Source organism: Silurus aristotelis (genome assembly GCF_946808225.1).
Source record: "Silurus aristotelis genome assembly, chromosome: 7".
Taxonomy (NCBI): domain Eukaryota; kingdom Metazoa; phylum Chordata; class Actinopteri; order Siluriformes; family Siluridae; genus Silurus; species Silurus aristotelis.
The window spans coordinates 14,724,739-14,739,984 of record NC_139580.1 but is presented as its reverse complement, the minus strand read 5'-3'; the positions used below and the strand labels follow the sequence as shown (position 1 = coordinate 14,739,984).

At 38.6% G+C, this 15,246-nt stretch overlaps 1 protein-coding gene across 2 annotated transcripts in view; it reads right to left on the bottom strand.

Annotated features, from left to right (window-relative positions):
• The window catches only part of banp (BTG3 associated nuclear protein), a 50,309-nt gene extending 36,299 nt beyond the window's left edge, over window positions 1-14,010 (bottom strand). The window contains exons 1-8 of one of the 2 annotated variants that reach the window (XM_083547489.1): window positions 13,849-14,010; window positions 8,729-8,810; window positions 8,392-8,471; window positions 7,007-7,206; window positions 6,812-6,913; window positions 6,326-6,528; window positions 3,677-3,916; window positions 1,670-1,831 (exon numbers count right to left, since the gene is read on the bottom strand). In XM_083547489.1, the coding sequence (XP_083403615.1) occupies window positions 1,670-1,831; window positions 3,677-3,916; window positions 6,326-6,528; window positions 6,812-6,913; window positions 7,007-7,206; window positions 8,392-8,471; window positions 8,729-8,804 (1,063 nt within the window). In that variant the 5' untranslated portion in view covers window positions 8,805-8,810; window positions 13,849-14,010. The remainder of the gene's footprint in view (window positions 1-1,669; window positions 1,832-3,676; window positions 3,917-6,325; window positions 6,529-6,811; window positions 6,914-7,006; window positions 7,207-8,391; window positions 8,472-8,728; window positions 8,811-13,848) is intronic. The other variant, XM_083547490.1, reaches the window with a different exon arrangement.
• Window positions 14,011-15,246: the final 1,236 nt, after the last annotated feature.

Here is a 15,246-nt window from a genome sequence, read left to right as displayed (position 1 = left end):
AGACAGAGCGACTCAGACTACATATTACTAATGATACACAGGAAAGACAGCACAGATAAGACATGGTAAATAATAAATCACTATAAACACAATCTCTCATACTTATACATGAGCTGAAGGCTAAGAAATACATTAAGACTCGAGCAAAGGTATACATACATACATACATATATACACACATAAAGGCATACATGTGCTTTCTCACATGTGGAAACCCCATCACACACTCCTGAAACACTTGTGTAATGTCCAAGCTACACATGTTTATACAGCATCAACCACCACTGAAAACACAACAAGGACGCGCCTGTGAGCAATCCAAACACACTTGTACCCCTGCAGTCAAAAGTAAACGAAGCCCCATAGCCTAAACACTCACTATCATCACAGTGGTCAACAGCAGCCACACCTAGGCTGGGCGATACACGCTGCTGTCCAGCTGCAACCACAAGTAGCACTTTCATAGAAACTACAAATTAACAAATGTGATTCTGGTTTTGCACAAACGGCTGCAGAATGGTCAGGGTTCACCATGGATGTAAAGGCTACTCGAACAGGAATACACCCTGGATGGAACACTAGTGATACAGAATTTAACAATAAAATAAAAATATTGAGCTATTCTTCTTTTTCTTCTTCTTTCGGCTGCTCCCATTAGGGGTCGCCACAGCGGATCATCTGTCTCCATACCCCCCCTGTACTCTACATCTGCCTCTTTCACACCAACTACCTGCATGTCTTCCCTCACCACATCCATAAACCTCCTCCTTGGCCTTCCACTTTTCCTCCTACCTGGTGGCTCCATCCTTAGCATTCCTCTACTGATATATATGAGGTAGCTATTATAGCTATTATATGAACTGCAACTATTATTTTACAAAATTTTAAGTTGGGATTTATTCTTATTTAAATGTTTTTTTTAAAATGCTTTGCTTACTAATTTAGATTTGCATTTCTTACATTTTTTTTTTTTTTAAGTCCATGTAAAAATCTTTCATACCCCAGATGGCTTTACATATACATGTGAATTCACATATACAGTGTTGTAAAAATGAAAGTAGACCCTATTTGAATTTTTTAGCTTTACATATCTGGACTTAAGAGAAAATAATAAAAGGAAGTGAACAACACATATTCTTGCATTAAATACACAAGGGTCCGTTTATAAAGACTTATATAAAGTGACAAAAAAAATTAGAACGGGGTCCACTCATATATTTTTTTTGTAGACATATAATCTCTATATATAATATCTAGATCTGTGAAGGAGCTTTTCTACAATGAGCACTTAACCCTCACTACATCACTATCTCCTGCATCATCACCAAAAGTCTAATGAGGTGAAGAAAGCGAACTCTGCAGGATGTGTGTGTGTATGTTTTTACATACACACCACTCTGGTGGGCTCATACAGGATATTTAGGTGTGTGCCAGCAGGTCAGAAGTGGTAGCCCACAGATCTCATAGAGGAAGAAATTGGACAGGAAGCATTATGCTGGGATTAAAACCATCTGTTTTTGAAAACCCTCCCAACTCACACATTCTGAGTTTGAAGCGAGGTTCTCTCAAGAGCACAGAGCAGCTGAGTCTCACAAACAGAAACTATCAAACAAGACACTAAATACTGCCTCAATGCCCATAATGCCTGGGTAGAGCATGGCAGTGTTACCTGAGCCAGTGCGGGCAGCCGGTACTCTGCGGGAGAAGCTCTTAACCGCCAGACTCTGGCCGCGCTGTTTCCGTCTCCATGCTGTGCGACACTTGGAGTCAATGCTCTGTTTGATACGGTACCAGTCTGATTCGGTGATGCCAAATTTGTGGAAAAGATGACCTACACAGGACAAAAATTATTTACAGTTTGGCCCAAAAATTCAATCAAATGTTCAATAATTTAGTAATCAGTACAGCGTAGGTCTGACAAAATCAACTTGAAATAGAATTTGAATTGCTGTTCTGTTATATAAATGATGTCAAATATTGGTTATCAATCAAATGTAATGTCACAGGCAGAAGATTTCAATATTTAATATGTAATAAATAAATAATATGTAAAAACAAAGAGTACCATTAATGATTCTTTATTCACTTATTTCTCCATTACTGTTCAAGAGTTAAAGAGTCAAAAGCACAGTTAACAAGCACATGCCCCTTTATAGGTTTTTAGATTCTGTGAGAGTAGACTTCATTATTTAAAACATTCAAGTGTAAATATTTTTTCCATCAGATACGATAACACTGTGCAATTCATTCTGACAGCTTCACACCCAGAGCATGACAAGAAAAGATAACCCAATCATTGTACTAACAATATGGGACTGTGTGTGTAGCTATAAACTGGTTCTAGTTTCTGGGAAAATAAAGCAAAGATTCAGCAGGTCACACTGGCACGGGAAGTGTGGGTGGTCGAATGAACCAAAAGGGTGTGGATGAAAGTGTCTAGGTGTGGCTGAGCTATCAAAGCAGCTATCACTTCTCCACACTGAGAACTGTATGTGTGTGTGTATGTGTGTGTGTGTGTGTGTGTGTGTGTGTGTGTGTGGGCGCACACAAAAGGTGCTCCAGTCGCAGCAGACCTCACATTCCATACTATTCCTCTCTTTTATATACAAAGCAAATATAAACATTAGCAGACTGTCAGTATAATCCATGTTTGAAAACTATGCCTTACGTTGTGGAATTTCTACCCTACAGTCCATTCTGACTGGTCGAGAAATGAATAATTCATACCTGAAATGTTGTCTTCTTGGCAGTTAGTTTAAAGTCCATTTTTAATTGATATCATGTTTAAAAGGCTCGGGACAACTATACTATACTATAGTAAAGCTTATTTCTGGAAAGGTCTAGGCTGAAGGCTGTGCTCTCCTTTATTTATCACAGTCCTTCTTTCAAAATCATTAGTGCTTTACTTGTACTGTGACACATGATCTCTGTAAATGCCACTTTGGATTTCCTTGGGCATTCAGTCTGCACCATATCAGAGCAAAAATATGTAATAAAGATTGACTTTAAGTTGTTTCAATCTGGCTTGCGGATGGGGAAAAGTATGAACTTAGATACAGAGTGCACAATAGGTTCATGAAGGATCACGTCACATGTAAACCTTGGAACACTGAGCTTTGAATTTGGCTTTGGCTTTTTCAGTTAGAATGCTAAGTGTGTGCATATGTGTGTACATTGTGAGACATGCCAAAATAAAATGGCTTAGGAAAAGGATCTTATAACAGCAAATGCCGGTGTAAATAAATGTTGCATTGACATTTAAGTCGATCTGTATTTTGTAACCCTTTAGATTTTGTTTAGAACTCACAGCTTCTCTCCACCAAATGCACAAATTCAATATGTTATATTATAATTCCAAACTAAGAAAATATGTAAGTTTATCTAATTCGTTATTATAGTACGAGTATCAATTTAGGGTCAACACTATATAACATAGCCGACACTCTTATCATGGCTGTGCTGTTTTAAAAAACAAATCAGCCAATCACAATCGAGGATTTTTGAGCATTGCAACACAAATAACCCAGTGAAAAGATCTGGACAGATAAAAATGAAGCATAAAGTAAAGCACAACCCCTTGAACTGGCTCCTTATCAGATGGTGTGTAAAAGGCTAAAGCATAATGTGTTAGTCGTGTGTGTGTGTGTGTGTGTGTGTGTGTGTGTGTAATACTCACAGCGGACGCCATAGATCATAAGTGGGTCCAGCTGCTTCTTGCCGTGCTTGCCCTGGCCGGACAGGTTAGAGACGGCCTGCACCTCGCGGTGGAACAGGTAGTCCAGCAGCGTGAGCGCCATCTTCTCTGGTGTGCGACAGTTACTGCTGATGTGCAGCATGTCGCCTTGAGAGACAGGACAGCGCACACGCATCTCCGGGTTATTTTCATCCCCGAGCCATGTTCCTGCAGGGTAGTCCTCTGCACAGACAAACACGAGAGAAAGAGACCATCATGATCATCCTATGTTAATTATTTGTTTTTCATATGCCAGCCAAAACATCCCTTTAGGGTGCGTAAAAATGGATCAGAAAATCTTTTCATTCGGACAAAGTGTTTTTGTTTTTGTTTTCCAAACAAAGCAGGATTCCACAAAACTTTCATAATAGCAGTAAAAATGGTTTTACAATCTCTTGGTGTTTCTAAATTGTGTCCATAAAGCGTTTATGTGAATAGTAGGCAACAAAAACACAGTCCAATAAATATCTAAATATTATGAAAGAGCGGATTATATTACACAACTGAATATAAGCTAAGACAATTTTAAATTAAGCAGTAATAATGTGTAAATCGTCTCTATTAAAACTTTCCCCAGAGCTACTTAATGTGCAGACACACACATTCAAAAAATTCAAAAGAATTTTTTTCAATGATGTTGCTGCTGATGGCACGCAATATTGTCTAATACAGCCCCGGAAGCCAGGAAACATTTTTTACATCAAAATACACAAAATCGAATATTATTCATGGCTTTTAATCAGATTAAGTGGATCGTCCCAGGCCCTGATCGCATTCATATAAACCTTACAGCTGGAACTACAGTCAGAGATGACACTACAGAATTGAGGTTTAATAAGAAAAGACTTTATTGATCCCCATGGGTAATGGTAGAATAAACAGAATGACAGCAAGCTGCTTAAATAAAACATCTTCAATCAGTCGTATAAAACTGTGACAGATCTAGAAAGAAGCAGCAGTGTGTTCAGTCCTGCAGTAAACCACATGAACCAGGCAATTAAGAACACAGACAACTGGTACTCCATGATCGGTAATCGAGCAAAAATGTGGAGGAGGGGTGAGCTTGGGAAACATGGCATTAAACCATCTTGTTTATTTTTCTACCATGTTTTATATTAGGTTGGATAGTTTATTTGCTTCGCTGTTTATAATACACAAATGTAGTAATTGTTTATTTAGTCTCTATGTCTATGACTTGCCTGCCAACTAGCAGACAAGTGCATATCTTTAAAGAAATAAGACTAACCGGGGGAGGGGGGCTGGGGAAGATGTAACCCCTAACCCCCAACCCAATTATCGAAAAATCTGTAAGTAGGTATTCCCAAGTTTCACAATGATGAGGCCATGATACAAAACTGCCCCCTAGTGGCTAATATGTATACCTCATGAGAGGAAGTAGGGGGAGGGAAAACGGACTTGACTGTTCATGCTATTTGTAACTCAATTAGATGCAGAGCAGGAGCTTTTTTTTAAACACTGTGTAAATTAGAATGACGTGAATCACTCTAACAATACTGTCTCCATCTTGTTTTACACAATGGCCCTAAATCCAAGACACTGATATTATTCCCATCAAGATGCTGGAAAACACCAAAATGAAAGATCAATTATCTATCAATGATTCAGTACATAACAATAATACTATCAGGGTGTCCAATATGTATCAAACAGCAAAGCAGTAAAAAGCACAGAGACAGCAAGAACACAACGGGTGCTGTTAACCGAATCAAAGCTAGTTAATGTGATAGTGTTGGTCCTAAGAAGTTTGTTCCAGTGGAACTTGACAGACGGAGCCAAGCCGTGACTGATGATGACAGAAGCTGAACACAAGAAAGACATGTGGGCTGAAGAAAGCTTAAAGTTTTCTTTAAGAACCACGTGTTGCCCTGCAGCTACTCAAACACTCAAAAAAATAAGTAAAAAAAAAAAAAAAAAAAATTTTTACAGCTTCAAGTAACAGGATATATGCATAGGATATGACTGTGAATTGCACAAAGCCTCTCACAGAAACCACAATCCAGACAGCAAATAATAAAAGCAAAAGCAGAAGCTGTTCAATCAGAAGCAGCTTTTATAACTGAAGCCGATTCCCAAGTAAGAGTCGTTCAACAGATCCTTAACGGTCAAAAACAGTCCAAAGCTGATTTAAATACACACACAAAACTCCCATATTCATTCTTACCTTAATCAATTTTACTAAATCTTATTTATGATTAACAGAAAAAGACCAAAGAAAATGCAGTCTTTTCTTTTTTGTTTTATCAGCAAATCCTGTGGTGACAACATTATGTAGCTTGGTCGAACAATTAAAAAATCCTATAGATTTTCCTGAGCACAAAGGATAGTAATCTACACACACACACACACACACACACACACACACACACACACACACACACACACACACACACACACACACACACACACACACACACACAGCATCTAATATTTAAAAGGACTTGAACCACATTTTTTTGCTGATCAGTCTTCTCACTTCCAACCTAGTATCTAAAAATACATGAGCCAGACCTGGTCAAAAGCATGCCAAACAAACCTGTATTTTCTCACAGCCGTCTAAAGCCTGCCTCCTACCTTCTGAGTTCAGGGTGATGAGTGTGACATTGTTGGGGTTCTGCGATGAAGACTGGCCACTATTGGACACAGAGTCGCTGGCCTCTGATCCACTGTCTTGGTCCTCCTGACTCTCGTCTGGCCCTGGCACCTTTAAGACGATTGTTTTTTGTTTCCCTCTGCCCACCGTACTGTCAGCCAAATATTCAGGTGTTACTGATTCACTAAATATATTACAAAAAATCATGTGTCAGAGCCTTGGACACAATTAGCATGCTGAAATGACCTACTACATTCATTAAGAGCTAATAAAAACAGAACCTTCAAAATATTTGGTTAAACTATATTAATTAACGCTATGTAATTGAAGCAAGATATTTGCCCTCAATCAATAGCAGTAGAAAAAAAGGCAATAACAATGATGACTGGCTTATTGACATTCCAATGATTGGTTCACAAGTGGAGATTTTATTTATGTGAAAATAACACGAAGGACAAATGCCTCACTTGCTAAGAAGATTCTCCAGTGAGTCTGTGGTACGAGCAAGTGGCTCCTCTTGGCCTGGTTTTCGTTCGCTGCTCATTACCACGTTGGTCTGGGGCACAACACTGACAACACAACCATCAGAACGCTGTTAATGAAACTCAAAAGGTATATGAAATGTTTTCCTGTTGTACAGATCATAGTTATACTTTACTCACCAGCGAACTTTGTCACACGTCTGTGTAGCACCAAAAGGTGATCCGGCCACCATTGGCACCTGAATTGCACCTGGGCTTTTTCCCATCATAGTGTCAAACTTCTCCTCCAAGGCCCTACATGTTGCCTCAAGCACCTGCAGCTTTGCCTCCATGTTGTCTAACCTCTGGCAAATAGCCTGGCTGATAGACATTAACATTGCCTGCAAAAATACAGGCAGATACTCATATGGTACGATGATCAAACATCCAACAAAGTATTATGTATTAACTCTATTGTGTTCCTCTTTCATCAAACTTTGATCTACCTAGAATTTATACTTGCAGGATAAAAAAAAAAAAAAGGTTTATGGACCCTTTAGAACGATCTGGATTTCTCCATAAATGGATCGTAAAATTTAATCTGGATTTCATCTTTGCGAAGTCGTAATATACTAAAGTTGGATTTAATAAAGAACACGCGTAAGACTTTACACTGCCGAGTCGTTTAAATGAGCACGTTTATGAACGGAAAAAGCATGTGATGCCTCAAATGTAGTAATTAGTAAAAATAAATAAATAAATAATCATTTATTGGAACATGTTAAGCCAGACACATTGTGTAGGTGCTGATCAATACTGAACCACAGGCATTGTGGCCCATTCTCTACAAAACTGTTTCAGTCCAAACATACTTTTTCTCGTATGAACAGCCTGCTTCAGATCACAGAATTTCAAAGAGGTTGATGTCAGTAAAATATGGGCATTCTGAAATGTGGAATGTATTCAGTTTGAGACATTCTGTTGTTGATTTCCTGATTTACTCTTCTTTTGATCAATGTTATGCTGCATGCCCCAACTTATTTTTAGCTTTAGATTACATACAGACTGGTGCAAAAAGTTTGCTCTCAACATTCTCAAAATCACATGGACAATACAACATGCTGTTGAGGTTCTAAAAAGCAAAGCAATCGAGGATCAAGCAATTTCCACTACCATGCTTCAATTTTTACTGCAATGCCTAGCCAAACTGTGTGTGTGTGTGTGTGTGTGTGTGTGTGTGTGTGTGTGTGTGTGTGTGTGTGTGTGTGTGTTTTGTCTCTTATAAGACAAAGCTGCTCAACCCCAAACCTTCACAAACTAAAATACTAAGATAATACACGAAGATAACTGTCATGAAACTGACCTATTCTTTCTTTTTAACCTTCCTTGATTTATTCATTAATAATATAGTAAAGTGTCATGTGGTGCACCACAGAGCTAATAAATTCTTTAACCTGTTTTGTCAGGAGTATTTTTTTATCTTCAATGTCTAAAGTTCACATTTGTATTAATCTGCTTCATATCTATTATAATGTAAATGATGTTATTTTCAGATTATGTTATCTTGTAATGAGTGCTAATCTTACTTTAATATCCTGGTTACTGTTTTCCATCCTTGCTCGCTTTCGGTCAGGCTTATCAGCATCCTCATGGTTCTCCAGAACACCTAGACCAATCACAAAGACGATTATCTGACAAATTAAAAAAATCTAACAATTCAAAGGAAATCTTAAAATAAGACTCAATCAATTATTGGGCTAATAAAATGTAAGTGGAATTAGGCAAAATGGTTGAAACTGAAAAACAACTAGAAAATAAACGTGGTAAATAAATCGCAGGGAGCATGTAAATCCAGCCAAGTGTTATAGGATGTTTTGTATATAATATCTATAAAACCACAGTAAGCATTAGTGATTTTTTTACCTGCATCATTTTCCTCATGGTTTAAGTCAGCCACAGCAATCTGGACAATCTCCACCAGATCCTGCTCAGACATCATTCAAGCCTGAGAAGTAAAAAAAAAAAGCACAAACAGCAACTATTAACAAAGCATGTTTTTCACATCTCCACAACATGCATAACCCTCATCTGTCTTTATTCTGCAATGTAAGAAATGACCATTTGCAAGCCCTAGGGACTGGTCTTCAGATGCTCCAAATGCTTTATCTCAGAAATGTATACTCCAATTTCTTCTTTGTTCCAAGTTCAGCTTTGAAGTCCAAGCTTTAAACTGTGAACTTAATGTTTTGACTTTTAAATACCCTCGAACAATAAATAATCCTTTCATATAACTCCAGATAACTTCGGCATTCAGATGCCCAATACAATTAACCAGCCTCCAGGTTTATGTCATCTATTTTACTACAAATGTTTACGAATTAATTTCGCCATCTCTAATTTTATTTTAATTAATATCCTTTACACATGGCTATTATGTGTATTGCTGTAACAGGGATAGCAGATTGTGGGCGCTTCTATTTGAAAATGTTTTTGAGAGTCATGTTCAAACAACACGTTTAACTAAAGGGAGTATGTGCTATTGTGGGGTTTCGCTATTCTGACACACTGCATAAGTAGGGGCTCAGATTCAACAATTCTTTGTCCATCCACTTCTGCCAGCTACTTGACATCACTGAATGAAAACCAACATGAATAAGAATCACCTTTACTGGTAAGTATCATGTTTTTTTGTTATTCTGTGATGGTGCTATAAAAATATATGATTATATATACATACATATATAATACAAATTAAAATTATAGAAATTAGGAAAATAAAATGAAGTAATAAATAAAGTCAGTGACAACACATTTTGGAGGCAGATAAAAGATGATGGTGGGTTCTTAGTATTATTAATGAGGTCAGTTGCAGATGTGAAAAAAAATAATAATTTGTAGCGTGAGGTTCAGGTCCTGATGGACTGCAGCCTACTGCCAGAAATTAGTGGCACAAAGTTTGTGTCCAGGTTGAGAGGGTCTGTAACAGTTTTAGTTGCCTGCATCAGGGACCTAAAAGTGAACAGCTTCATTAGAAGTGGAAAATTGCAGATAATCATCTTCTCAGCAAACTGGATGACACTGCAGTCTGCCTTTGCCTTTAGCAGTTGCAGCAGTGTACCAGATGGTGATGAATGAGGTGAGTATGGACTCAATTATGAGGTGTAAAAGTGCACCATCATTGACTTTGGTAAGCAGAACTTCTTTCGTTGTTCCAGGAAGTACAACCGCTGGTGTGTTCTTTTTTTTAATCAGAAAGCTGATGTTCAGGCTGCCAAATGGATAATATCACACCTGTAGGCAGAATCATCATTTTCAGAAATGAGCCCTATGAGAGTGGTGTCATCCTCAATCTTGAGTAGTCGTACAGACTGTTGACTGAAGGTGCAGCTGTGGGTGTACAGGGGAAAAAAGTAAAGAAGAAATAACACGGTCTTAAAGCTATCTAAAACTATTACTGATGGTCTCGGGGTCAGAGACACGCTTTCTCATTTTCATGTGCTGTCACCTGTCAGACAGGAAGTCTGTGATCCACATGCAGGTGGAATCACACACACTTAGCTGGGAGAGCTTTTCTTGTAGCAGAGCGAAGATGATTGTGTTGAAGGCAGAGCTGAGATTCACAAACAGGACCTTGGGTTAGGTTCCTTGGGAGTCCAGGTGCTGGAGGATAAATTGGAAATATATGTTAACTTTGCAGTTAGACCTGTTTGCTCTGATGGGTCTGTGATTTTATGTGATTCTGTTATTTTATAAAGGGCAGCACAAGGCACTGAAAGAACTTCATTACTACTGATGTCAAAGCAACTGATCTGTAGTCATAGAGTCCTGTAATCCTGGGCTTTTTTGGAACAGAGAAGATGGTGGAGGTTTTGAAGTAGGCTTGCACACGGCATATCTTCAGCGAGGTGTGGACGATGTCTGTGAACACTGGGGAAAGCTGACCAGCCCAGTACTTCAGGGCAGATAGAGAAACAGAGTCTGTCTGCCTGTTTTGTGTGAGTTCTGTATCTTGCAGACTCTGTGAACATCTCTTCTTCAGGATGGAGAGCGTCGTTCTTGTGTTGGGGGAGGAGGGAAGTGATGTGTGAGGTGGGATGTTAGGGCTGTCCCATTGTCTTACAAAGGCGACAGTAATACTCATTCAGGCTGTTGGCCAGATGCAGGTCGTTTGCAGTGTGGGGCTTTCGGGGGTTTGTAGTATGTGAAGTTATATGCATACAGCACATGAACTAATATTTACTCATTACACTCACCCTAACATTGTCTTACTTACCACAACACATGCATAAATGACTGAAAACAACTGATAAAAAGTGTAACAAAATATATCAAATGATCACAACAAAGAATAGTACAGTTCCTCAACTAAAAATGCCACCTAATAGCTACCAATAGTATAATAGTCAATAGCATGTTAATTAATGCTCACGTAATTAAAACAACTTCTTCTTTGTGCATGTCTTCCCTCACCACATCCAAACCTCCTCCTTGGCCTTGTCTGGCAGCTCCATCTTTAGCATTCTTCATTCTATATACCCCAAGTCCTTCCCACCAAGCATTGTGGTCAATTTAACATTAATTTAATTATTATTAAAAGCAATATAAATGTTGATTTACACAAATTGTTTAACTTGCATACTCAAATGCTGTTTTGTTTTTTTACAGAAACAACCCGATATGAGTGAATTTGTTCAAAGGAGAAATCCCCAATGCACTCAACAAGCAGCCACTATAAACTTTATATAAAAAAGAATTAAAGATAGCTAAAATCAATATGTTGCTCATGCATTTTAAGTACACTTTTATGCATAAATACCCTGAATGAGGATACAAGCAAAAAGTGTGGGGGAAAAATGTATCCGGTTATTCGAGAGAGGTGGGGAATCATCTGATTAATCGTCCAAAATAATCGTTGCAGCCCTAAATAAGTTATATCTACAAGTGTAATGATTGCATACGGTTATCATAAAACTTTCACACAGCTACACTACATGATCAAAAGTATGTGGACAGCTGAGAATCAGACTGTGCGCCCATTCCAAAACCTGACATAGTGTATAAGAGCATTAGTGGGGTGAGAAACTGATGTTGAAGGAGAAGGGTTGTTGTGCAGTCATTATCCCACTTCCTTTTAATAGTGTACAGTGGGGATTTGTTAGGCTCTTTGCTGAAGTTCTTCCACATTTACTTTGTCTTTATGGATGACACATTGTGTACAGGGGAATATCATGCTGGAACAGGTTTGAGTGCTTGATGCAATAAGAGAAAAATTCTTAATGTGTGCTTACAACATTGTGCCAACCATTTGACCCACAGATGTGGATGATGGTGCTTTTTGGGGTGTGCAGTTGGTTAGTTGTATAGTTAACTAGCTCACATTTGTCACAGGTAAACACTAGTGAAACTAATAAAACTGAATCGTGTATTATTTACATTTCCGCAGTAGTCAGACATGCATACTTTTTTGCTGCTGTACCAACTCATCCTACAAATCCACCTCTAACATGGATTCAGTTTCTCAGACCCTGACCTGATTGCACAAGAATGAGGACCTGATTTGGATGGAAAGTATAGAGTGCTGTTGAGAAGCTCTGGATAAGCAACTCGCCCAAAAGCTATAAACGTGAAAGCTTAAAACCATAACAACCAACATTCTGGGAAAATCTGCTTTCAATGAAGTGAGCCAGGATAGCAAGCAGCTTAATTCAATGGGCTAAATGTATTTAAATTTAACCCGGACACCAGTCTACATCTGGGTTACAAGTAATCACAATGTACCTTAATAAAATATTAGTCAATTCAACTTTATTATCATTGTGCAAGGTGCATGTACAGAGCTAATGAAATGTAGTTTGAATCGAACCAGAAGTGCAAAAGAAGCCTATTTAAAATAAATAAATAGCAGTGTGAAACACAAGGGTATAGGGTCCATATGTACATGGGTGAGGGTGAATAATGTACAGAAGGAGCAGTAGGTAATATGTATATATAGTAATATAAAACATACTGTGCAAAGATTGTGCATAGATTTCAGAAGATAACATGCTCAAATTACATGAAATAATCACTTTGAATTTTGAAAAAAAGCCATAACACTTAAACAATGAGCCTAAAATTTCAAGTTTAGATTGTAATTATAAGATAAATGTGTAATTTGTGGAATTGATTTAACTCAAAGAAGCTTCATGAAGGATGTGAACCCCTGAACTACAGACCTTTCCACCCTCTTGTTCTCCTCCAAACCTCCTATTTATACAACAGACACTGTTGGTGCCCTATGTAATTTTTTGTCCTATGGGATTATTTGATTTGCTTTCTGGACGATAATAAGTGATATTTTATTATTAAAGTTCAGTTTTTTGTGTGCAAATGATTGATTAACCACCAGCCAGCGCAACAGTGCACAAGGTCAGTGATAACCGCGCGTGAGGCTAATGCTAATCATAGAGCTAGCTAGTTAGCGAAGGTAAAACAAACTCAATGGTATTAGGTGGTCTCTCTTTATCACACTCACACTCTCTCTCTCTTTCTCTCTCCCCCTCTAAACACTCGCTAAAAGTAAATATGCTTTCAATACAAGATTACACTCCTTAAGCAAGTGTTAGCTACCAGGTAGCAAACTAGCCTAGCAACTCCCCAACTCTTATTTCTCCAACAATACAAGTATACATATTCAAATGTAGTGATGTGCACAAAAACCCTCCTACAAACATATTCCCATGGTCGTCTTAGCTTCTATGCACATTAATAACAAACGTCGCATGCTAACGGGGCAGCTAATGCTAAACACAGCTAGCATGCTAGCCGGCGCGCGCTAAGTGTAAGCAGTGTGTGCATGTGTGTGTGCAGCAATAAGGAAAAAGACGGCGAGTAGACGAGGTGTAAAAGGCCCGGAGCTGTGCCGCCACATTACACACACGAAAAGCGCGAAAAAACCGCGAGAGCACGCGCTGTGTTTCACTGCAAAACCCGGCGGAACCGTGTGTCAGCGCGAGCGCGCCGGTCCCAGCACACCACCTCTGCTGCGCGTCCGCGTACATTACCGTGTGAACGCTGAATTCTCGTGTTGTTTTGTAGGATTTCGGTAATGGCGTCCTTCCTCGCGAGAGAAGAGACCGTGCACGAACTCCACTCCTTCCTCTGAGCTCCAGTGCGCCGTAAATCTGAACAGGAGAACAGCAGAACTGCAGCTCTCCCTGCACTGCCCTGCACTGCACTGCATTGCACTGCACCTCAAACTCATTCCTCCCTGCACTGCACCTCAAACTCATTCCTCCCTGCACTGCACCTCAAACCATTCCTTTCTGCACTGCACCTCAAACCATTCCTTTCTGCACTGCACTGCACCTCAAACTCATTCCTCCCTGCACTGCACCTGTTCGTGCACAGTTTTACCTCATTAATGCACCTTAATGTGCAGTTCTCAAATTTCCATTTGACCACGCTACCTAAACAGTGTATCGTATGTGTTTTCCCCCTTAATGTTTTTTATGCAACTTGTTCTGCTTGGATGAAATCTGTCTAATTACACTTAATTTGTCATATATAAGAAGCATCACAGTGACACAGCAGGTCTTTTTTTAGGTTCAGTTTTAGGGTCTCTGGTATGTTTTGGTTAGAGTCTGTGCACTTTCCTAGGATCAAATTATTTGTATATAGTTTTTAATAACAGACATTGTCACAAAGCTGCTTTTTAGAAATATATACATTTAGAATATAAATGTGATGTTTTGTGTTCTTTCCTTCTTGGAAAACCTCTGTATGACCCTGACCACTGTACTATAACTCAGTGTCAGGGTTTTTACCAATCTTATTACAGTCAAGGCATCTTTGTGGTGAGCAACAATTAGAATTTCTTAAATTCTCAAGTTTATTGCCATGAGGTGCCATGTTGAACATCCAGTGATCAGTATGAGAATTAAATATAAAGCACCAAATTTTAGCTGCTCTAATACAAGATACAAAAATGTATATGTTCCTGTCAAGCAGACAAAAACATGAACATGATGAATAGGACATGTGGCTTTTACATGATTATACAACATGCTGTTATGACTTAGGGTGTACTCACTTTTGTTGGCAGCTATTTTGACAATAATGGATGTATGTTAAGTTATTTTCAAAGGACAGTAAATCTGTACTGCTATACAAGGTGCACATTGCCTACTCTAAACTATATCCACGTTTCATTTCTATAGTATTGTCTCTTAAGGAGATACACGAAAATGGCTGATGAAATGTGAGGGGTGTCCTCACTTTTGTGAGATACTGTATATATTGTGTTACATCACTTTGTATACACTATCCATTTCATGCCTATTATTCCACATTACACTGATGTCCTACAGTTTTTACATTAGTTCAATCAGAAAGAGTGTTTTATTCTGTAATTGTCAATTGTACATATATTATTTGGCTAATTTAAACTTAGTACATTGGGA